We start from the raw sequence: 25,523 nt of genomic DNA, 5'->3' as shown, positions 1-25,523 counted from the left end.
TAATTGCTGGATCGAATGGTAGTTGAAGGTTTAGTTTTTGAGAAACCACCAATTTTTTCCAGAGTGGTTAGGTCATTTGACATTTCAACCAGCAGTTGTAGGAGTGTGATTTCTGTTTCTCTGTATCCTTGCCAGCTTTGGTACTGAATCTGGTTTTTTGTTTGTTTGTTTAAAATTTTTTTTTTAGCCATTTTGATAGGTGTGTACTGATATCTCATTGTGGTTTTAATTCACATCTTTATATCATCAGCAATTCTTCATGTCTTTTGCCTATTTTCGACTGGGCTGTTTAAGTTTCAAGAATTCTTTATTTTTTAAAGATTTTACTTATTTATTTGAGAGAGAGAGAGCAAGCACAAGCAGGGAGAGCGGCGGGCAGAGGGAGAAGCAGACTCCCCGCCGAGCAGGGAGCCCAATGCAGGGCTCGATCCCAGGACCCTGAGATCATGACCTGAGCCGAAGGCAGCCGCTTAACCTCCTGAGCCACCCAGGTGCCCCACAAGAGCTCTTTATATGTTCTCAATAATAGTCCTTACTTGGATATGTGGTTTGTAAATAATTTCCCCCACTCTGACTTTTCTTTTCATCCTCTTAACTGGGTCTTCTTCAGAGCAAAGTTTTTAAGTTTGAGGAAGTCCAAGTTATCGATATTTCTTTTTATGGATAATGATTTTGGTCTCACATCAAAGAATTCTTTTTATAGTCCTAGATTCCAAAAGTTCTTTCTTATTTTCTTCCTAAGAGCTTTATAGCTTTATATTGTATTTTTAAGCCCATGATCCACTTTGAGTTAATTTCTGTATAAGGTGTTAAGACTTAGGTCAGGGTTCATTTCTTGCTTCTGGATGTCTAATTTCTCCAGCTACAGTTGTTGAAATGGATATCTTCTTCAACTGATTTGTTCTTGTACTTTTGTCAAAAATCAGTTGGACATATTTATGTGGGTCTATTTTTGGAGTCTCTATTCTATTTCATTGAGATCAATGTGTCTATCCCTCCACTAATAGCACATGATCCTTATTCTTGTGACTACATAATCTGAAAATCAGGTACACTGATTCCTCCCATTCTGGTTCCTTTGCCTTTTCATAAAAATTTTACGACAATATTATCTATATCTACAATAAATCTTGCTGAGATTTTGATAGGAATTGTGTAAGTCTATCTATCTACTTAGGGAAAATTAATATCATCGCTACGTCAAACCTTCTGATTTGTGAATACAGCCTATCTCTCCATTTATTTTTCTGTGATTTCTTTTATCAGCATTTTATAGTTCTCAGCATACAAGTTCTATTAACATTTTATTAGATTTATACCTAAATATTTTCCAGTTCTTTGGAGCAACTGTGATATTTTTAATGTCACTGTCCACATGTTCATTGCTAGCATACAGAAAAACAATTGATTTTTGTATGTTTTCTTGTATCCAGTGACCTTGATAAACTAACTTATTAGTTCTAGGTTTGTTGTGTTTTTTTAAAATAAATTTCTTAGAATTTTCTACATAAAAAATCATGTCATGTCATCTGCAAATAGAGTTTTATTTCTTCCTTTTCAATCTGTATGCCTTATATTTTCTCTTCTTGCCTTATTGCACTGGCTGGAACTTCTATCACTATTTGAATAAGAATGGTGAGAGGAGACAATCTTGTCTCATTCCCAGTTTTAGGGGGAAAGCATTCGATCTTTCACCATTAAATAGAATACTAACTATACATTTTATCAAGTAAAGGAAGTTTCCTCCTGTTCCTTTTTGTCAGTTTGTATCATGAACAAATGCTTTTTCTGTGTTGAATAATATGATGTCATTTTTCTTCCTTAACCAGTTAATATAGTGAATTATATTGATTTATTTTTCAAATAGTTGAACTACTCTTGCATCTGTAGGACCAACCACATTTGGTCATGGTGTACAACTTTTTATACTGCTGAATTCTATTTGTTAATATTAGTTCAGGATTTTTACATCTATATTCATAAGGGATATTTTGTTTGATTTTGGTAACAGTATAATACTAACTTCATAAAATGAACTAGGAAGTGCTCCCCCTTACATTTTCTGAAAGAGCTTGTATAGAACTGGCACTAATTCCTCCTCATATGTTTAGTAGAACTCTTTTTTCAATCCCTTTTTCTTATACCCCAGTTCTTTCCCTCATTACCTAGGTGACCTAGACCTTTCACTGAGCTTCCTTCAGGTTACTCAACAGGAAAATGGAGATAGTAAAATTGACCCCACACAGTACCTCTGAGTTAAAGTCAGAGTGCTTAGAAACAGTATCGGCACATAGTAGCAGGTGTAGTTATGACTATGATTACTCCCTATAGCTAATCAGTCATCAAGACCTTTAATATTTCCTTTAAATAAATCATCCCCAGAGTGAGGTCTAGGATGAATTAAGAGAGGCACGTAGGGCAAAAAATTTAAGGAGGCACTCATGCTAGGTGAGTATGCCTGTCTTGCCTCACGCTAATCCCAGCCCTGCTCTTCCCCATTACTTCTTTTTACTCCTGCAATCAGCATAATTCACCCCTTTATTCCTATATACTTGGGCATTTTAACAGCCTTCTTATGGTCAATCTAATTGTAATCTTTCCCTGTTCTAACCTATCAAGACATCTCCAAACCTTCTTAAAAATAAAGCTCTGTGGGGGTGCCTGCGTGGCTCAGTCGGTTAAGTGTCGGACTCTTAATCTCAGCTCAGGTCTTGATCTCAGGTTAGTAAATTCAAGCCCTGTGTTGGGCTCTGGGCTGGGTGTGGAGCTTACTTTAAATAAACAAACAAACAAACAAATAAATAAATGAACCTGTTCAAAAACTGCCAAGAGTGCCTTACTGATTACACAATTTAGTTCAAATCCTTTAGGAAAAGACACAGGAATACAATACTGCCTTATTGCTCACTGGATGCAAGCAATAGAAACTGACTCTGGAGCAAAACAAAGCAAAAAGCGATTTATTGAAAGGATGGGTGCTAGTTACCAGAATTTAAGGAAAAACTTCATGCCTGGGAAAAAGATAGGAAGCATGTTAGCTCTGAGGATGTAGATGAAAAGAACTAATAGACTCCTCAGGGCACCATAGTCAGAATAAGTCAACTCCATCCGTTTTCCATCCTTGGGCCTCTGTTAGGTTAGTCATATGCTTACCCTAGGCCAGGGGAGGGCAGGACACTTTGATTCATTGTCTTAACAAAACAATTCCCAGTTGGGGAACATAAAAAGGAAGATTCCTAAGGGCTAGGCTTTGACAGTGATATTCACCACTGTATCTCCAGCATATAGAACAGTATCTGGGGGCGTCTGGGTGGCTCAGTCGGTTAAGTGTCTATCTTTGGCTCAGGTCATGATTCCAGGGTCCTGGAACCGAGCCCCCATGTCGGGCTCCCTGGTCAGCAGGGAGCCTGCTTCTCCCTCTCCCTCTGCCCCTACCCCTCTGCTTATGCTCTCTCTCTCTTTGTGAAATAAATAAACAAATAAAATCTTAAAAAAAATATCAGTTTCTGAAATATAGTATGAGCTCAGTAAATATTCACCAAATGAATCAGTTGAGGGAAAATAAAATTACCTAATCAGAGAAGTGAAAAATGAATGCTGAACAGGGAGAAAGAACAGATGTCAATACAAAAGCTCTCCACAATCTAGTCATAGATTACATGGATCTGTTCTGTTCATTAAGGGATGGATCTCCTAAGTCCCATTAATAACAATTTCCATTATTACATAGCACTTTTCAAAATACGGAGTGATTCTACACACTCAAGTTTATACTGTCCTTGGACTTTTCATTTACCTAAAATTTCATCCATTCTTCAGTCGTTAGTGTAGTCTCAATTCTGTTACGAAGAGTTCCTAAATAATTTCAGACCATGTTTCTCTCTCCCTTCCTTGAAAATTTGTGTCACTGCTGTGGGTTGCTATGTGACTTTGGATGTGCTAACCTTGTCTCAAAACCTAATATTTGCTTGAGTGGTGGGTCTTGTAAATCAGGGTCTTATAATTCTTTCCCCTAACTTTCCCCTAACTAGTTGGGCAATACTCTACACCTACTATATACTCAATATAAATTGAAATGAAAGGATTAAGGCCAATATTTTGGAAAGATTTATTTTTCTCATTGCAACTAAAACACTTACTAACGTACAGATGAATGTACAATTTAGCCATAAAATATCGTTCCTTATAAAATTAGTGTGAATTTTAATTTTGGAATTATGCTGATAAAAATTTTATCAAATCTATGCTGAAATGATTACAATGCACTTATGAAAAAATATTATACATTGTGGTAGCTCCTCCTTCCTCTTTCTCCTCTTCCCTGTCACAATAAACCAAGCCTTCTGAGTGTATACAGGCCCCTGTGTGGTTTCCTGCCTTTGAAGCTGGGTGGCCTGAGACTCATTTCTGACCAAGAGAATGTGAAAGAAGTTATGTGGCATAATTTCTAAGGTTAAGTTAGTAAGAATCCCTTCTGGTGCCATGCGGGTCTCTTGGACTCTCTGTTCTGGGAAAGAAGGCCACCAGCTAAGAAGTCTAACTACCCTAAAACATCCATGCTAGAGGAAGCCCAAGCTAGCCATGTAGGGAGGACATGTAGAAAGAAAGAGATGTCCTGCCAGCAGCAAGAATTCCAGCCATCTGAATTAAGGTGTCAAACATGTGAGTGAAAAAGCCATCTTGGATGTGTAGTCCAGTTGAGACATCAAATGACTCTAGACTCAGACTGTTACTTAAAATCACTACATTTTGCAGTGGCTTTTTAGGCAGCAATATAGAGTCAGAACACATACTTAAAACATAATCACTCAGGCACATGCAAAACAGGATTATAATATACATATGTTTTGTATTTCAGTTATATCCCTAAAACTATTACTATTTTATTTGTCTATTGCTACTTTTCATGGCTTTATTAATTCTATTGCCACTTTTAATTTTATTACATTATTTCATATTACAAATTATAACTGGCTTTAAATAACAGTAACATAATAACAGAAAATATTTTCTTTGTAGAATGCACTCAACTGTTTATTAAAATATGTAGCTTTTAAACATTTTTTGGAAGTAGGAATAACATCTTAATTATTTTTTTTTTTATTCTTATGTTAATCCCCATACATTACATCATTAGTTTTAGATGAAGTGTTCCATGATTCATTGTTTGTGCATAACACCCAGTGCTCCATGCAGAACGTGCCCTCCTCAGTACCCACCACCAGGCTAACCCATCCTCCCACCCCCCTCCCCTCTAGAACCCTGTTTGTTTTTCAGAGTCCATCGTCTCTCATGGTTCGTCTACCCCTCCGATTTCCCCCACTTCATTCTTCCCCTCCCGCTACCTTCTTCTTCTTCTTCTTCTTTTTTTTTTTTTCTTAACATATATTGCGTTATTTGTTTCAGAGGTACAGATCTGAGATTCAACAGTCTTGCAAAATTCACAGCGCTTACCAGAGCACATACCCTCCCCAGTGTCTATCACCCAGTCACCCCATCCTTCCCACCCCACCCCCCACTCCAGCAACCCTCAGTTTGTTTCCTGAGATTAAGAATTCCTCATATCAGTGAGATCATATGATACTTGTCTTTCTCTGATTGACTTATTTCACTCAACATAATACCCTCCAGTTCCATCCACGTCGTTGCAAATGGCAAGATCTCGTTCCTTTTGATGGCTGCATAATATTCCATTGTATATATATACCAGATCTTCTTTATCCATTCATCTGTTGATGGACATCTTGGCTCTTTCCACAGTTTGGCTATTGTGGACATTGCTGCTATAAACATCGGGGTGCACGTACCCCTTCGGATCCCTACTTTTGTATCTTTGGGGTAAATACCCAGTAGTGCAATTGCTGGATCATATGGTAGCTCTATTTTCAACTTTTTGAGGAACCTCCATACAGTTTTCCAGAGTGGCTGCACCAGCTTGCATTCCCACCAACAGTGTAGGAGGGTTCCCCTTTCTCCGCATCCCCGCCAACATCTGTCATTTCCTGACTTGTTAATTTTAGCCATTCTGACATTATTTTTTCTTTTTAGTAAGTAGTACATAGTAGTTATTCAATAAAAGTTGATAATTGAATTGATGAGTGATGGGAAATGATCATTTGGTGAAAAACTCATTCAAACATCTTGTAATGAATCCACCGCTGACCCAGTTAAATTTTTTTTAAATGAAGACTTTTTATGTGACATCCACAGTCACATCTGTTTAAAATTTGTAAGCTTTTATTCTAATTCAATAGTACCAATTTTAATTCATTATTACTCCAAAATGCATATTGTAATCAACCAACAATCAAGTCACAAATAAAAATAAAATATTTTGACATCTTAAATGCATTTGAGGGCCAAATATGAAATAATTAGAAATAAATACAATAGTCCTTTAATATAGCTTTTGAATAATACAAAACATTTTCTAAAAGAATTTTTAACATATTTTTGCAAATACCCATTGTTACTTTACAAGCTTAATAGAGCAAGAGTTTTTTAGAAATTTAGTGAGTATCTACTGTAATTCTATATTCTATGTGTGCCATTAATAATTTTTAAATTTTCTGCTATAACTGTTTATATACCTAGTTTACAAAATCAGTTTTTTTTTTTTAAAGATTTTATTTATTTATTGGAGAGCGAGCAAGAGAGAAACAGCATGAGAGAGGAGAGGGTCAGAGGGAGAAGCAGGCGCCCCGCTGAGCCGGGAGCCCGATGTGGGACTCGATCCCAGGACCCTGGGATCATGACCTGAGCTGAAGGCAGTCGCTTAACCAACTGAGCCACCCAGGAGCCCACAAAATCAGTTTTGAAGAAAACCTTGATTGTGACTATATGGAAAAATTATAAATATATCTGTTTACTAAAACCTCAGTCTTCCATACTTATTTATTTGCCTTCTATTTCATGAAAGTAAATGGATTTCTAATCATTTCAGTAGTTTGGTTAAAAAAATAATGAAAAGTTACTCGGGCGCCTGGGTGGCTCAGTTGGTTAAGCGAGTGCCTTCGGCTCAGGTCATGATCCTGGAGTCCCGGGATCGAGTCCCGCATCGGGCTCCCTGCTCGGCAGGGAGTCTGCTTCTCCCTCTGACCCTCCTCCCTCTCATGCTCTCTGTCTCTCATTCTCTCTGTCTCAAATAAATAAATAAAATCTTTAAAAAAAAAAATAATGAAAAGTTACTAACAGCTGGATAAAAGGCTGAAACTTTGTCTCAATGCATTCACAGTGTCCTTCTTTTTTTTTTTCTTTAAAGATTTTATTTATTTATTTGAGACAGAGAGAATGAGAGACAGAGAGCATGAGAGGGAGGAGGGTCAGAGGGAGAAGCAGACTCCCTGCCGAGCAGGGAGCCCGATGCGGGACTCGATCCCGGGACTCCAGGATCATGACCTGAGCCGAAGGCACTCGCTTAACCAACTGAGCCACCCAGGCGCCCCACAGTGTCCTTCTAAAAGAGAAAAATCTAGACGTCCATCAGCCAGAAAATATATTATATAAGGGTTCTAGAATAAATGAAGGGTGTTCAAAGACTCTCAAGAGGTCTTCAAAATGAAGCTGCCCGTGACGTTAATCACATAATTGAAGGAGAAAAACTCAGCCTGGCTAAGTGCCTATTTACTGAGCTATTTCTGGGTTCAACAAATGAGAAGATCTAAGAGAACAGGTATTTAGGTGTTCCCAAATTACACTTCTCATATTTTTACTACCTTCTTCAAAATTTCTCACAAAGTCACTTCACTGAATTCCAGGAGACATGGATTGCTATGGTCAAGGGGCCTAGGAAAAAAAAAGTCTGATTTTACCCTTTTATTTTCATAAGACAGAAGTTTAATGATTAGGACTGGAAGCCTATCCAAAAAAACCAAATGACTGGCTTAGTTCAGATAGAACCATACCGCATCAAACCAAACTGCAAAACAAAGGAAGCGACCCCATGAATTTGAATTGAATTGCAAGGGTGCAGTCAGAAATAACTGGAGATTCATACAGGACAATTATAAGGAAAAGCAGAAAGGTGGGCCAATCGAGATGCAAAATTCAGTGTCAGGTTAGAAGAAGTAGGTCAGGAACAGTGAATTCAGATCCCAAAGGGGGTAAGTGAGGCGCTGAGGTTTGGAGGCACAGCCTGACGGGGCTCCCTGGTAGAGAGGAGAAGGCTATAATGGTCTCAGCAATACATCAGATTGCACCCGATACTAGCTCCACCTCACGGTAATGCATATGGGAACTCTTAAACACCTAGCCCCAAGGGTCCCAGTATAGCCTTTACACACCTTCCAGAGCCTGATGTTCCCCCAGCAGTGCTCAGAGAAGACAAATGAATGATTACTCCTTACTTATAACTTCTTACATAGGAGATGATCAAGTAACTTCAAAGAGGTAAAATAATCATTTTATCTTCTAAGGTTTCTGGTGTCCTCTTCTTTGGATATAAAAATGTACACTAAACTGTCACTGAACATTAAGGTAAAAACTAAAAGGAGGGGAATTATCAATCCAAGAAAGCACAGTGGATAGCGGCTAGACAGAAATGTATATCCTTTGAATAATATAAATCATAAAACGTCAGTATTAAAGACCCTGCAACCAACTGAGATACTTGGAAACATTATGATGGAAGAAAAATGATTGTATTACACTCAAGTTAGAAATTCAGTATTTTTCCATTCGTAAAAACTATGATCCCAATGCACCAAGACCTCACTCCATAATAATAATTATCAAAGGAGAGTTTTCACTGCTTACTTGTATTACAGTCAGTGAAAGATCAGAACCTATAAGAACCTGCCAACAAAATACTCCAGACAAGTACAAAAATCTATGAAGTATAAGGAGTATAGGCTCCACACTATAAAGAAAAGAAAATCTTACAGCTTTTTCTAAAGCATCAATCAAATCGGAACAAAGTGCCACAGAGACAATTTTGCTTTATGAAGTGCTGGCTTCCTTCAAGGTCATTCATGACGGTGATGCAAAGATGTCTGCAATACTGTGCTTTCAGTCTCAACACTAGAGAACTGCCTAGGGTTCTTACTTAATGAGTTTACTAGCTGAGCTTCATCTTAATAGAAGCAGTTGAGTTCTAAAAAAAAATTTTTTAAATCTCAGCTCAGTGCAGTCTCTCTCACAACTACAAAAAATAATAAACAATACACTTATTACAAGGTAATAAATACTAAGTTAAAATAAATGTGACATCCAAAGGGCCACTAAATATTGGCATGTCAGTTTCTCTCATTGTGCTCTCATTATTCATCATTCTGCTTAAAATCTACAAAATATTTACCTTTTAACACTGAACTTTATATTTGTTGCTCTCCTTTCTCCTGAAGACACCATTCATTAACTAAACCTCACATCTTTGAAAGACAATCCAAGTTACAAAGGATATAAGAAGCCTAAACCAATAGATCGTGAAGCAAGATTAGAATTAGGGAGCAGATAAATCTGAAAATGTGGACTTAGCCACAAATTTTTTTAACTATTAGAAAGTACCTGTACCTTCACATTTAAAAAGGAAGGAGACTATTAAGTACTCTCCATACATTTAATATGTTATTCTATTACTATCCTATTGAAGGGGTCCAATTTATTCTATTATTCTATCAATGTGTTTTACTTGATCATGCTGTCTGGCCTTGCAGTGTGGGAGTCATCATTGATGACCACGCATATATTTACTAAGCCCTCTGGTTATACATAAGTAGTTCCATGGTAAACTAGCTTCTCTGAGAATATTATTATAATCAGAGGCCCTCAAAAGGTTCACCACATTTTGCTTTTCCTCTTTTCCTCCTATCACACTCAAAGTATAAGAGTATATGGCCAAGAAAAGCAGGTAAATTCAGAGAGGTTATCAAGGATGACCCCATCCAGGGTCATAGGAGGAGCCAAGAACTTCTATCTCTTTAGGTCTATGTCTACAAAAAAAATCCAAATAACACTGTCGAAAAGAATTTCACAATTTAAACGTGTCATAAAAAACTAAATAATAATACTCATTACAAATAATAATATTCAATGTCAACAATGAAGAAAACCTAGAAAAGCTAAAACAGACCATAAAATGGCAGCAAAACTATTTTTGTTTTCCAAACTCTCCTGAGAATTATGTCACTACTTCCTAGGAGTGCTTTATTTCTTTTGGTACCCTTTAACGCAATACCTGATGCTCAACAGATACTCAAAAGTATTCAGTGAGTGAAAAAAAAGTGAAATAAATTAAAATATAGGCACTAACTCCCTGAGGTTACTGAAGTACCATTTAGTATGTGGAGATAATATTTCACAAATCAATTAAAAGGATAATTAGCATATATGGATTAGTCAACATTCAAAAACATTTTCGTTTTGGTAAAAAAATTATTTCCCTGAAAATTTTTAATTTATTTACTCCAAATTTACTTTTATTACACTAAGCAATAAACTATATGATAACATAAAGAGATATCTGTAACTAGACATTCTTTTTTAAGATAATTATAGATTAACAAATTCTAAATCTACTAAACTTAACATATAATATAGTATAAAACCTTCAAAATGCAAACTAAATACAAGCTGAATAACTTCCTTAATTACCTCACCCACACTGAAAACATGTAACCTTATTATTTAATGTGGTTGTTGGATATCCACTCACAATGTCCTTTAATTTCTCTCACCTGCATGTTTTCAGGAACTGAAAAAACCCTAGTCCAACCTCTCTATGTTCTCCTATGCAAGTTCTTTATATCTTGCCCTCATGGTATTTCCAAATGTCTGCCTTAAACAAAGAGTCCTTGCTGGCATTGGCTTGTTGCTAGTCAGTATTTAGCTCTCTCTTTCTGTAGCTAAGAGAGAGCAACCATCTGCTTCCCACAGCTTTTCATTCCTATGATAGCTTTCTGCTCTTTCCTCTTCCAACTCAGGAACAGAAAGCAAGAGATAAAACAAAGCATCTTAGGTCCACAACAAGATGCACAACACCCAGGAGAGTTTCCTCCCAATCAGGAAAATGCTTCCTTAGCAACCAAGTTACTAAGGCCAATTAACCTCCTTTCTCTATCAATATTCATTCAATTTACATTAAAGCCCTTTTTGGTTAAGCCCTTCAGTTTTACAATGAGCTTTCTGGCAGAGAAAAAGGTGCTTCTGTCTTAAAGGAGCCAGGCCTTTTCTCCTGAATGTCTGGAAGGGTGACCTGAACGTAACACAAGCGTTAGGGGATTTCTTAATGTGATGTAAGGGGATGAAAACATAGAAAAGGCACAGAAATTAAGTACACTCAATCAACATATACCTAAAAATTTCAGAGCAAGCAGAGACTGGACACCGTGGAAAATAAGAGACGGAAAAGATGCTTTGTAGCTGCCATTGCTTCATATTTGCCTTAGCTGATTTATATCCCTTCCCATGACCAACAGAGCCCAGGTTACCCCTAAATAATCACAATATCAGTAGAATCCCAGAGAAAAGATGCATGGAAGAGAGGAGCACAGACAGCATAAAAACCGAGAAATTTCCTTTCAGGCAAGAAAGTTAAAAATTGGAACTAGCGAAGAAATAGCACTTCAAAGTCATGAACTATTTCAGCAGTAGTAAGAACTATAACACACTGAAAGAAAAGGAGGTGGTTTTATAAACAACATACAATTGTACAATGATAATTCTCCCCTCTCCAAGATTTCACGCAGTCAGATGGAAGTTACATTTTTTTCTAAGTCTCACAATTACATTATTATACTGTATTCCAGTTAAGGTAAAGAAAACTTGACAGATATTATACAATAGGTAATTAGTTGTCTTCTGATGTTCATTTTCCAGGTCTTAATGAAGCAAAATCCTTTGTTGAATAATTTTAAAGTTTCTTTAAATTCTACATATAATGCAAAATGGAACAACCTGTATATAGCAATTTCTAACGGGCACTGTTATAAATCATCCTTTGGCAGTTTTGGTAGCAGCTCTCCAATATCAACATGCAACACCACTGTATCTCAAAACAATCCTTGCTGCTAACAGTCACAACACAGAATTTCAGAACCAGTTTTGTTTTCCACTACTGTCAATTAACCATTGTAGGACTCGATCCCCCTTGCACACATTTACTCTGAAACCGTAAAGCTGCCTTAAGTGGCACTAATAAAAATTAACATTTATTATCCTTGCCCCCATCATCCTATCTGATCCTCATAAACCACCCTGTGAGGCAGGGACTGTTCCCACACCCTTCAACTGTGGACATGTCTGATGTTGAAAAAGAGCAGGGAAAGGAATATAAAAGTTATGAAGCACTGCCCGCAATATGTGTTTTACTTTCCCAGCACTGGCCAGGTGTTTCTTCCATGATATCATTTAATGCACACATCAACCCCACTTAGGCACAGCCTCTGATTCCCCACCTCCTGACTCCCTTAAGTATTTGGGGCCCAGGTTTACAGATGAGGGATTTGAGGCTCAAGAAGGTTCAAAGTATACAGTTAAAATGAAGGAAAGTTGGGATTTAAAACCAAATTTGCCCAACTCCAAAGCCCTTGCTCTATCAACCACGCTACGCCACCTGCTACCCAAAGCTCATGGCAGCCCCATTACACTACTTTCAGAATCCTTTCCACTAACATTAGCAATCACCAAAAGTCTAGGTAGTATTTTCCAAATGAGAGTCATAAGCCATTAGCAGGTTCTGAAATCAAGTGGTGCGCCTCGACCAGAATTTAAAAAAAAAAAAATTAAATACAGCAGAATAGATTAGTAAAGCAGGACATATAAAAACAAATTATTTCATAAACCTTAGTTTCAGGTATGTGTATGTGGAGTGTACTGGGTCCTGCTGTAAAATGTATGTCTTGTTGTGGGTTTATATCAAAAAGTTGGAATGCCACTGGTCTCAGAGGATACTCTCACATAGAAACAGAACATGGAGAGACTTATCAAGGGACTGGAAACTATTCAGTGTTCAGCTTTGTTCACTTAAATAACATCAGGAAACACAAGACAGGAAGTCCCTTCTCAGACAAGACAGAAAAAGGGTTACCTAGAATCAGCATAGGAGGAGGATGCTGATTGTATAATTACACACCTCCTTCACAGCAGCTCCAGTCCATCAAGTAGATAGTATGGTTTATTTTTTACAGCACTAATTATGTAATTATCCATAACATTAAATCAGTTCCACCTGATTCAATCTATCACAGGTTTCCTGAAACATTCATTTGTTTATTATTTTTAAAAAGAACACTAAACTACCAATCATATGTAAAAAAAAAAAAGATCTTCTGTCAAATAGGACATTTTTGGTCCGTTGGGATAAATGGCAATTGAAATTTCATGTTAATATACCTTGGAGCTTCTATAAACAACAGATTTCAGACAAGTATATTCTTGGTTTTTTCTTCATTATTTCATAAAATGCCTATCATACAGCAATAATGCCATACTGCATATTTTCACAAAAAGCTTTTCCATAGAATAAAACTTTCTATAGATTGTTCTTTATAATACTTCTGGTATGCCCCTCATTCAAAATGAGTCCCTGAGAAAGTGCTATAAAATAAGTAAGCTATAAATCCTGGACTCAAGGAGCCAGCAGTTGATTAGGGGAGATAACACTAGACACCACAGCTTCCACTCAGCTGCTTGTCATCACCTCTGAGCAAGATATAAATAACCCCAGCTACCAAGCAATACCTGCAACAGCTGTAGAACATCCAGAAAGACTCACCAGATACCCTCAAATAAGCAAGAGACTAAAACAAGGAGAGCTAAGAGAAAGCATTCAAATTATAGACCTCATCTGATTCTCCTTCCCACATATTCACACTACCTCTCCACTCTACCTAACTCCTTAAACTTGTCTGATACACTCAAAACCATTCATCCATGAAATGCAAAGAAGATCCAGCACACTCCAAATTGGTTGCAGCGGTCACTCAGGTCCTCCTCCCTTTTTTCACCACCTAACCTCACTGTAGTCTCCTCTCTGCCTAATTTCAAACCTGTGACACCATCATTCCCTTCACTTTGGGGGGAGGGTGTCAATGTTTGTACTGCACTTCCTGGTATTTCAATCTCAGCTTTCCTTAATAGGTTCTGACTTGGTCTGTCTCTCTGATTCTCACTACTCCTTACTAACTTGAATGGAAATCCCAGATTCAGGAACCTAACAACACACCAACAACCTGATTAATGCCCTAACATGGACAGCCTACTACTCCTCAGAAGGGGAGATTTAAACAAACCATGCTAAAAACTCTAACTACTTCTCAAACCAATCTAAAGTCTTAACACTCCCACGTTCCATCCAAAATTACTTTTAGTGCAGAGCCCCTCTTGCTTCCCACCACTACCTTCTATACTTACCACCATGTAGATCTCCTACAGCCATTTCCAAGAACCCAAGATGTAATAAGTGGTAAAAAAAAAAAAAAAAAAAGATACTAGACTCCTCCTGGCAGGTTAATTCCAACACCTTGTGTCACCAAACGCGTATGATTTGGAAAAACATTTTTGGAAGTTAGAATCATACTTCAAGAATGTCCAGCATATGGTACAGCTTCTTTCCTAAGTATTGAGAGTCAGCATAGAAACAGAGATTGGTCGATGGGTTCATAAGGCAGCCAGAGGGACAGAGGGACAGATGGAATCCCAGCCCTCAAGTTTCTCACTGCCAGATTCCAACCATGTGTTTTTAAATCAAGCTGACTTGTCAGAATGCCAGCTGTCAAACTGAAAGGCTATGGGCACTTCAGCTTTATTTGAGGTAATTGCCCAAGATCCTGATTAGCTCTACAGTCATGACTACTGATATGGTTTCTCATTTCCAGCCCCACCCTTGTCCTCTGGATTCATCTTTGTTTGCATGAGGTGACCTTCAATACTCCCCCATGGACTCTGATTTAGGGAAGATATTAACCACAGAATAATAGTGAAAATAACCTGTTAGAGAGAATAAAAATAATCCTTTGTCACCAGTGTCACAGAGGCAAAAAGGAGAGAGAATTTAAGAAGAAAGGGCTTAGTCAATCACATCAAATGTTGCAACGTGGTCACACTAGACATGGTGATTACAAGGTAACTAGTAACTTAGAAGAAATCAATTTCCATAGCTTGATTTTGATAGAAGTCAAGAGAAAAAGAGTTGAAGTTGAAAGGAGTGACAAGAAGGAAGGTATTATAGATTACTTATTCAAGAAATCAGGTCGTGAAGCAAAGAGGTGAGACAGGATTATAGAAGAGGACTAAGAAGTGGCAACCTAAGGATGGCATAAAGGTATGCAACCATGGAACTTAGGTGTTGTGGGCATCACTGAGACGGCAAGGTCAAGATTAAGAAAGAAGGCAAGAGAAATAAAAAAAGGGACTGCTATCTTTGAGGGTCTTGAGACAAAAAGAGTGTACAGAGCAGAGTGTACATTCAGAGGGAGAAAAGTGTACTATAGTTGAAAATAAGGAGGTTTATAAACAGGAGAATTTCATAGTTTGAGATCATCATATATTTTTTTCCCTGTTGTTTCACATCTAACAAACCCAAAGGGAGGTTGAGGGTGAACTATTTCATAAATAATTATTGGGAAAAAAGCATTAATCATGTCACTTCCGATTAGTCAGTGGTCATGTTAACTATCTCATCCAAGAGGCATCACTTTCAGATCACAACTACTTTTCTTTTCCTTCAAAATAAGTGAGGGACAAGCAACGAGACCGTAGAGACCACATTTAATGAGTCAGGCTGCTGTACCCTCTGACCCACCCACCAAAGAAGGCATTCTTCAGGCACCCACCTGGATGTTCTCTATGTAACACTGCCAGCTTGACAGCCTTCCTACTCCTTCCAACCCATTCTAAGCTATAGCGGAAACAAACCTGTACTCTTTGGGGTCAGCTAGAACTAGATGTGACTTCTCAATGCTTAGCACAAACACAAAAGACTAATAATGTGCTAAGAGCAAAGAATACGTCTAAAACAGTAAATCTGCAAGCACCATATGGAAAAACGTAATTGAAGTTCCCATACCCCATTTACGCAATCAAAAACAATAACTATTAAAAACACTTTGACGCCTTACTCTTAAGAGTTTTTTCCCCTTAGCTTTTCACTTTGAAAACCTTTAACACAGTCCAACTTTAAAGTAAGACTATTATTCACCCTCAGGCACAGAAATTCAGTAATAAACTTTAACAAATATTCCTGGCACTTCATTCTCTAAGTACCACTTAATAAATAGACAATAAGTTAATAATGATAAAATATTTATTCTAACATTGCTGACTTTTAGTTAAGTTGGCAGTATATTAGGAGACAGGAAATTCTAGATAGTTCAATCCACAAAAATCAAAATATAGACTATATTAGTTTTTGGCATTTATATGCCAGGCACTGAGCTAGATGCTTCTAAGAACACAGTGGTGATCAGAGTAATCTAACCAGATCCATAGTAGGGTTCGGAACCACTAATCCAGTTTGAAAATGTTTTGTTCTCTCCCTACAAAATAATCCATCTACATTTTTAATAAAGGCCCTTTAATAGTAGGCACTTCAGGTATTAGTGGAAGAAATATTGAGGGCTATAGAGTCCTATTAATAGGTAGCAATCTACATGTATGTCCCTAGTTCTAAGCAATGGTTCTGTAGTAAAATAATATTCTATACAATAGTTCATCTTTATCTGACAGTTAAAAAAATCCATACAAGCAACTAATTTCATTCAAGCTACCTAGAAAACAACCCTCCAAACATCTGAAGATTATAGTTCACCATGAGATCACACATTTCCATTGTAACATTCAATTTCTTTAGAGTATATGACAACACTGTTTTTGAGCCCTGCATAGGAAATTATGCTAATGCATATTTCTTTCACTCCAGAAAATATTTTTTTTTAATTAACCTTTTCAATTTAACTAAGATTTAGACAATGTATCCCTTTACACACATGGCGTTTCCATTGGCTTCAAAAAAAAAAAAAAATCAAAGGGGGAGAAATACAAAATAATGGTTTCACTTTCATTTATTTTAGATTCAATTATAAAATCAAGATATCCTGCTCAGAAATTCTCCATGAAAAAAGACCCACATAAAGTTTGAAACTCTCTATCAATCCATTAAGTATATATTTTTAAGGTATTTCATGAAAAGCATCTCAAACTCATTAAAAGAAATGGGAGGAACATGTAATTAGAACAATTAAAGTAATACATTAAGTGTCCTTCCTCAGAAACAATTGGTTCTTGTTAGACCTTTACAACTGAACATAAGCATTCCACATTGAAAGCCTGTCAGATTTTTGTACAGAAATACCAGTTCAATATTCTCTCAAGTACACATCTATGGCTAGAAATAATCTTACTTTTGATTTTAAAAAAACCCTCAATATTAGAACTATACATAAAGAAAACTTTCTGATGTGCTGCTGAGTTAAAATACAATGAATATATTAGGTGCCTTTATGAAAGCTTTTTTACTAGCTTGATAAAAAGGAATTAGTTATCTACCTGAATTGATTCAACTTGATTTCTCTCAAAAAAAACAGATTCTTTGCTCTGCCAAGGAGAACAGAGCACAGAGAATTTCAAACATAGAAGTAACCTTAAGAAGCCATTTAGGTTATAGGTTCTCAATGAACCTAATACACTCTCTGAATTTTGCAAAGTGATATTTATTCAGGTACCAAGGGCCTAGAGAAAAAAGAAGAGTCAGGAGAATGTGAAACATTTCCCTGTAAGATTCCCTGGCTTCACAAAAGAACTCTAAGTTGCTTTAATAGCACTAAGATTTCATTAGATCAAACAGTTTTAGTGCTACATCTTTATATGTAGTTTCTGATGAGTTCTAAGAATAAGTTAACACTTCTGTCATATGGTAAAAAAATATAATTTGCATAAAAATACTATATCTAGTGCAATAATCCACAATTTTATTAGAGTTGCAAATCCTAATCAGTCCTGATTGGTTTTGAGAATGTCCTATACTCTCCACTCTCAAATACCACATCACTCTATGGCATATATTTACACTCTAAATTAAATAAAACAAAGATTTGCTTTGTCTTTTAACTTTTTCAAAATACCTCAAGAAAAACACAGAAGTGGGATTGGGTCTGCTGTATTAATAGTTATTTTCTTTTAAAACCCATTTATCTATCAACATTAGATTCATCATAGCAATAAATACTGAATGACTACCATACATGCTTCCATTTGCGTCTACACACATTAAATATAAAAGACTTCTGGCATTTTAACAATGCTTTAATAATTACATTTCAAATACTGGGGAAAATCATGCTTATTACTCATCATTTACATTTATCAACATGTTTATACTTTAGTCTAAAAATAGCAGTTGCTTTACAGAGAAACTGTTAACGCTAACTGAGAGCTGTGGCTTGTCATTTATTCCATTACTAAAAAAACAAAAACAAAAACAAAAAAAACTCTACAATATTCTGACATAGTCTATTTTGGACATACAAAATAGAACTCATCCTCGAAGCCACTTAATAAAATCCTTAGGGCAAATGAGTATATCTGAAGACCTGGTTACCTCAGAAGATCATCATTCTCTTGAATATGTTCTTTTGGCAATTGAGATCATCTCCAGTTACTGATTCTCGGCTTTATGCTTCAGGGAATTTATGGTAGGTTGTTTTTGTGGGGGCTCTCTATAATATTCTACCTGCCCTGGACTAAGGAAAGTGCCAGTTAGTGAACTACAAGGCCCTAGGACAAAAAATCCTTTTTCCAGTAGCATACTATTGCTATTTTTATGACTCTATCATTTTCATAGTTTTAAAAAATGTAATCTGAAGGTACAACCTGAGGCTCTAAAGTAATGAAGATAGTAAATGAATAAATAAAATATGCTCCACACCCATCTCTGATACCTCTTCAAGAGGTAGAAATGGAACTTTAGCAATCTAACTTTAGAAGAATCCAAACTTCAATAATACAAAAAATAACTGACCAACTTAAAATAAATATATATAGGTATCTGAAATGAATTAATCAAAGGGCAAAATCTGGGCATCTCCATTCTATGAAAATGATTCAGAATTTCATAAATGAAGAAGTCAGAGATAAAACGAAAATGCAAAGCAATGTCAGCCAGACAATTCTTTCTATAGGAAAGAATTTCTCAGATATTTTCCTCTTCTAAGCATGCACTAATCATTTTTACTACTGATTATTAACAGTCAATACTCATGTTGAATATTCATCTCACTGTTTCCTTTTATTAAGAGTGGTTTAATGCTATACATGATAGAAAACTATCACCTTGTTTCTCCACACTAGTCACTGCAGTCTTTATTAGCCAATGAGTTCATCTAGAATCTTACAAAATATTTTTAAAGTTTAGCAGTTATTTTGCAATAATATACACATATCATTTTAAAGGTTAATAATGACAAATTTTCATCAAATATTTGTCTAATTGAGATAAACAGCTTGTATTCCCACTTCCATTCTTAAATTATTATTTAATTTATATAAGTAAGGCTTCAATAAGGACTTTCACAATAAACTCATATTTGTTAAAGGAGACCAATTATTAAATGTTTTTACTATTGTTAAATAAATGATCAAATCTTAATTTATCTAAGAAAGTATTCAAGTAAATCCAAAAAATCATAAGGTGATAAAGTGAAGTATTATACCAATATACATTCACGGAAATAAGTGTTACATAAGATATTTCAAGGACCAGAGTTGATTACGTTGGGTCCTGGTGAAAATAGTCATTCATATCAAAGATTTTAAATTGAGGCAATGGATTTCTTTCAGTCACTGCTAAAGAAAATAGCTTGTCCAAAAACTGCCAGAGTCTTGGTTGTAATTTCACTAACTCAGAAATGTCACAAGCAAATCTTATTAACTACTCTCAATAAATGTGTTATCTAATATGATTAAACTATAAGAATTCCTGTTCCCCCAAACCAGTACTAAAGAATACCCCAATAAATTTAGTAGATTTCTGAATATCATCTCATTCTTTTAACTGTCATTTTGAATTCTATGTTAAAAATTCAAAGAAGGTATAGATTATGATTCTCACAAATTACTTCACTTATATATTCCATTATATTTTGCTTTGATTTTAAAAATCCTGTGATCAGGGTGTCTGGGTGGCTCAGTCGGTTAAGCGTCTGCCTTCAGCTCAGGTCATGATCCCAGAGTCCTGGGATCGAGCCCTGCTTTGGGCTCCTTGCTCAGCGGGGAGACTGCTTCTCCCTCTCCTTCTGCTTGCTGCTCCCCCTGCTTGTGCATGCGCACTCTCTCTCTCAAGTGAATAAATAAAATCTTTTAAAAATAAATAAATAAATAAATAAATAAATAAATAAATAAATATCCTGTGATTATTACATACCATTGTAGATAATATTACAGTCATAAAAATCATGAATCCAGCTATCTTTCTACAATCAAGAAGGCTGATTCTGGTTAGAACAAGGAAGTGAGCTGATTTCCTACATTATACATGGCCAAATTTAAAAAAAACAAAACTGAAACAACTATTAGCAGAATATCTTTAAATTGGAAATGCAGAGATATGGAACTTTTTGGGCTTTAAATTTGAAAGAGAATTCAGCGGTCCCCTAGGTTAGTCTTCTATACAATGCAGGACTCCTTTCTTTAATAACAGAGGCTAGGTTACAGGGTGGTGGCCTAAGGACAATCTGCAGCCCATAAGTATAGTCTACATGACCTCCACAGCTTTTGTTTTGTTTTGTTTTAATTAAGCCAATGCACAAAAATCCAGATCTGTGCCTCATCTTTAAAATCCACACGGAGCTGCATGTCTGCTGCCCTATTGGATGAGTCGTGCTCTCTCCACTTCTCCACTGCACTTCCCATCATTCCACTTCACTCACTCATCATCTGCCTTGTGTTTTAAGCATTTCAGTAAATGACCACTCACTGTATTCACTCTGTTGATGAACATCATCATGAAAGGGGAGGCAGCATACAACTTTGCAAGGTGACCAACTTCACTGTAGGCAACACTAAACATTAGAGAGAATTATCTAGAATAATTTCCAAACACAAACTAGTTTTATCCTCAAAAACAAAGTAAACTTATTATTCTCTCTTCCACAGAACAGGCTTCTAGGTATCTGAAGACAACCAACTTTCCTAGGTCTTCACGTCCAGTTTAACATCTCCAGAGCCCCCAAATATTCCTCATAGCAATGTATGCAAGCCTACCTATGGCCCCTGGGATGCTTCTCATCATGAATGAATTCTACTTATGATAAATATTCTATTTATTATGATTTTCCAACTCTTACTTGGGTGTTTATTATATATTCTAGTTATCAGTGTTCTTCACATGTAATATTGTAATATTTCCTTGACCTAGATCAATGGTTCTCAAACTTTTTGGCCTCAGGACCCGTTTTCACATTTAAAATTCATTGAAGATCCCAATGAGCTTCTGTTTAATAGAGTTTATCTATTGACATTCACTGTATTAGCAGTTAAAACTAAAATTTATAAAAGTATATTTATTAGTTCATTTAAAACACATGTTAACATAATGGCATACTTCTATGAAATATTTCTTTGAAAAATAAACACATTTTCCAAAACAGCATTGTCTCCCTCCTTGCATCTAAATACAGAACTTAGGGGCGCCTGGTGGCTCAGTCATTAAGCGTCTGCCTTCGGCTCAGGTCATGATCCCAGGGTCCTGGGATCGAGCCCCGCATCGGGCTCCCTGCTTGGCGGGAAGCCTGCTTCTCCCTCTCCCACTCCCCCTGCTTGTGTTCCTGCTCTCACTATCTCTCTCTCTCTGTCAAATAAATAAATAAAATCTTAAAAAAAAAGAGAGCCTGCCTCTTCATTTAAATAAATAAATGAATAAATAAATAAATACATACATACATACATACAGAACTTAAATATATATTTTCCTGTAGATCCCGTTTTGTTGGTTTCACATTATTCTTTGGTAGTGGACACTGCTGATGCCCATTCTAGCTCCCCTTCAGACCAGTGCACCCACCTCCACTTAGCTGTTTTGATTGTTAGCTGATAACAACACACAGAAGAATTACTCAGTAACACTGGAGCCACCTGGCTTTGGAAATTATGTGCACCTCCACTTCATCCAATGACTGAATGACAAGCCAGTAACTATCACAGAGTACAAAAGACCCATCCCAATGACACAAAGTGGAACTAATTCTGGGTGTAGTTTGTGCTCCAGAGCTTCCCATGGGATCAGACCCAAGTTCGTTTCTAGCAGAGACCATGTTCTTCCTTAGTTTTTATCCCTTGTCTTATTCTGCTTGTCACTCTCTTTCTTCTAAGAGCTCATCCATAACAAATCACTTGAACAGGCAACTCCATTTCAGGCTCTGCTTCTGGCAAACCCAACCTGAGACATCTTTCATCCCACCAAGATTATTGTAATATCGACTCTGTCATATATCATATTAACTATCTCAGCTGTACAGCATCTCAAATATGCTAAGCATTCTATCATAGAGCAATGCAGTGGTTCTCAAAATGTGATCCCTGGACCAGCAGAAGCAGTAGTGTTCGGGAACTTGTTAGAACTGCAAACTCTGAGGCCCTATTCCAGACCTACTGAATCAAAAATGCCATCATAGAGATGTGCCATAATTAACCAATCCATTATTGTATACATTTCAGTAGTTCCCATTTCTTCCTAGCATAAATAATGTTGAGATGAATGCAGGTAAATCTCTGTGTACATTTCTAATTATTCTATGAGTATTTGTCTGCAATCTACTAGTTGCAGGTAAATCTCTGTGTACATTTCTAATTATTCTATGAGTATTTGTCTGCAATCTACTTCGAGGTAAAAGTATTAAATCAAAATATAAGATGTACTGATAGATGAAGGACAGACATATAATAAAGCAAACACAGCAAATGTTAATGGTAGAATCTACATGATGAGTATATGGATATTGACTTCAAAATTTTTGCAACTTTTTCATGTTTGAAATTTTTTAGAAAATGTTTAAAACGAAAAATGTTGAAGAGATTCCTATTTTATGAGGTTAATTCCTAGAACTGGAATAAATTGTTCATAGTATGTGCCCATCTTTATACTGTGTGAAGTTAAAACATCAACCAAAAAGTGTCAGTTCCCTCACTGTCAACATCACTTTTTAGTGCTTTTCAATCTCTGCCAACTTGTTAGGCATAAACTGGTAATTCATCTTTTAAATCACCATTTTCATGTGCATTTTTTAAGTTAATATATAATGAATTGAAAAGCTTCCTAACATGCTTGGCCTCAGATTTGATGTTGGCTATTTGAACTATGAAACAGTAACCAGGATTTGAGTTGCCACCCAGGGGCACTTAGCTTATTACCAAACACAATACCCTCAAGAATAACTTGCAAACTGAATTACATTGGCAAGAGTTACTTCTAGGCCAATGTCATATATGGGGGGGGGGGAGCTAATGTTGGATTGCCAAATGGGACTGATTTAACAGGTCCTGAGAAAGGGCTCTTCCTTCACAAGAAAAGTGTCCTCTCCCACTTACCAGGATGCTCAGAATTCCAAGCATTAGTATTTTCTTCCTTTGTGTTGAAACAATTAGATCTCCACCAATTCCATTTTAGAATTCAAGTATTTTACTTCAGAATGGGCTCTACAAAATTATGGTGATTATATCCATAGGATGGAATGCAATGAAGCCATTTAAAAAGAACTATGGAATTCTACATTTGCTGACATGGAAAGATCTCCATGATATATGACTTGTTCATTGCAAAAAAAGAAAAGTATGTATGTGTCTATATAATAGAAAATGTGTGGAAGAATATTTACTAAAATATTAAAAGTGGCTATCTCCAGTTAAAGGACATATGGGAGTTTTTTTACTCTTTATATATGTCTTTATTGTTTACTTTTGCCATATATATTAAAAATTTCCTTACTAACAATAACAATACAAGAAGGTTATTTGCATTTTGATAAAAATAAAATTGAAAGTATCCCAGAAAACCACTAAGCCATTATCACCTTATTAAAATTTAATTTACCAAGATTTTCAAGTCAAGGTTGAAGTCCCCTAAGGAATAAGACCCAGGTCCAGCATATTTTAAAGGGCATAGGAGAAAACAGTTAAAGGCAGACAGACTAGGCAGAAGTCTCCAGCCATGTATTAATCAGCTAAGGGACAGATCTGTGTTGTCCTGGGAGGATTTTACTGGAGAAAAATCAACAGGCAACGGAAGGCATTAGTGGTCTTCAGATCCACAGTCTGTATTGACTCAGAGTGGATCTTAGCTTTACCACAATTCCTGCTTTCAATATTATAGAAGAAAATACCCCCTAACCAATGATGTTCAATTCTCCCCCTAGAGCAGGCCCAGGATCCAATGCCAGTCATTTTTTTCAAATATATATTTAACAGATTTAAATTGCTTCATTTATACTTCACAAAGACTGGAAAGGAGAATATGATACAGTAAACCACTTACCTCCGTGGGAAGACATGTCTGTACATGGGCAGATGTTCCCAGATATGACACCACTGTCCCAGGTTTAATTTGAAAATATGTTTTGCACATGTAGCCTTCAGAACAATCCTGTGTTCCACATGAAGAATACATAAGAAAATGCCAATTATTTTTAGAATTCATCATATTAAGAACTACGGTTTCTCATAAATTTCAAACTGAGTAATAAAAAACTAAGTATATTAAATGATATGAGATATAATATGGATAAAGAAACTCATCTGATAAACCCTGCACATAGTAGGTACTCATTGAATAGCAGTTTTATTCCCCTACCTTTCTTACTTATTAATGGTGTTTCCCCTTCTCTTAGGTATCCCCCCTCCTTTTTCTTCCAAGCAGTTCATAGCACGTAAGTCATGGAGCAAAATCTCAGGTTTGCAGCTGTTAAGAAGCATTTAAACTGGGGGGCCTGGGTGGCTCAGATGGTTAAGCGTCTGCCTTCGGCTCAGGTCATGATCCCAGGGTCCTGGGATCGAGTCCCGCATCGGGCTCCCTGCTCAGCGGGGGGCCTGCTTCTCCCCTCCCTCTGCTTCTCCCTCTGCTCATATTCTCTCTCTCTCTCTCTGTATCTCTGTGTCTCGAATGAATAAATAAAAAAACCTTTAAAAAAAAAAAAAGAAGCATTTAAACTTATAGAAATACTTTGTCACATATTAACATTGATTTCATGGCCTATATAGAAAGAGAGATTTAAAGAGGACTTGCAACAGATCTTGAAGCTAAAAGGGACCTTCCATTTTAATTTCTTGTTCAAGGCAAGATCTCCATTACAACATCACACGGAGGTAACTGTGCAGCACCTGCCTAAGCACTTCCAGGAACCTTTGCTTTACCCCTTTATATGACCACCACTTCCATTTTGGTACATGGTACATAGTTCAATGAGAAAATATTATCTTATATTGCACTGAAATGTTTCTCTTTAACCTTAACTCACTGGTTTTAGTTCTGCCCTCCAGAGTCTAAACTCTTTTCCACAAAGCCATTCTTCATAGATTTGAAGACAATTAGCACCATTTTCAAA

General features: G+C 36.4%; 1 protein-coding gene across 5 annotated transcripts in view; it reads right to left on the bottom strand.

Moving 5' to 3' along the window:
* The window catches only part of ATG10 (autophagy related 10), a 227,760-nt gene that overhangs the window by 149,439 nt on the left and 52,798 nt on the right, over positions 1–25,523 (bottom strand). For all 5 annotated transcript variants that reach the window (XM_021699641.2, XM_021699633.2, XM_021699648.1 and 2 more), the window contains exon 3: positions 24,458–24,565. In XM_021699641.2, the coding sequence (XP_021555316.1) occupies positions 24,458–24,565 (108 nt within the window). The remainder of the gene's footprint in view (positions 1–24,457; positions 24,566–25,523) is intronic.

Source organism: Neomonachus schauinslandi, chromosome 7, assembly GCF_002201575.2.
Source record: "Neomonachus schauinslandi chromosome 7, ASM220157v2, whole genome shotgun sequence".
Lineage (NCBI taxonomy): Eukaryota > Metazoa > Chordata > Mammalia > Carnivora > Phocidae > Neomonachus > Neomonachus schauinslandi.
Note: the sequence above shows the minus strand (reverse complement) of the source record. Positions and strands in the feature narration are given on the sequence as shown.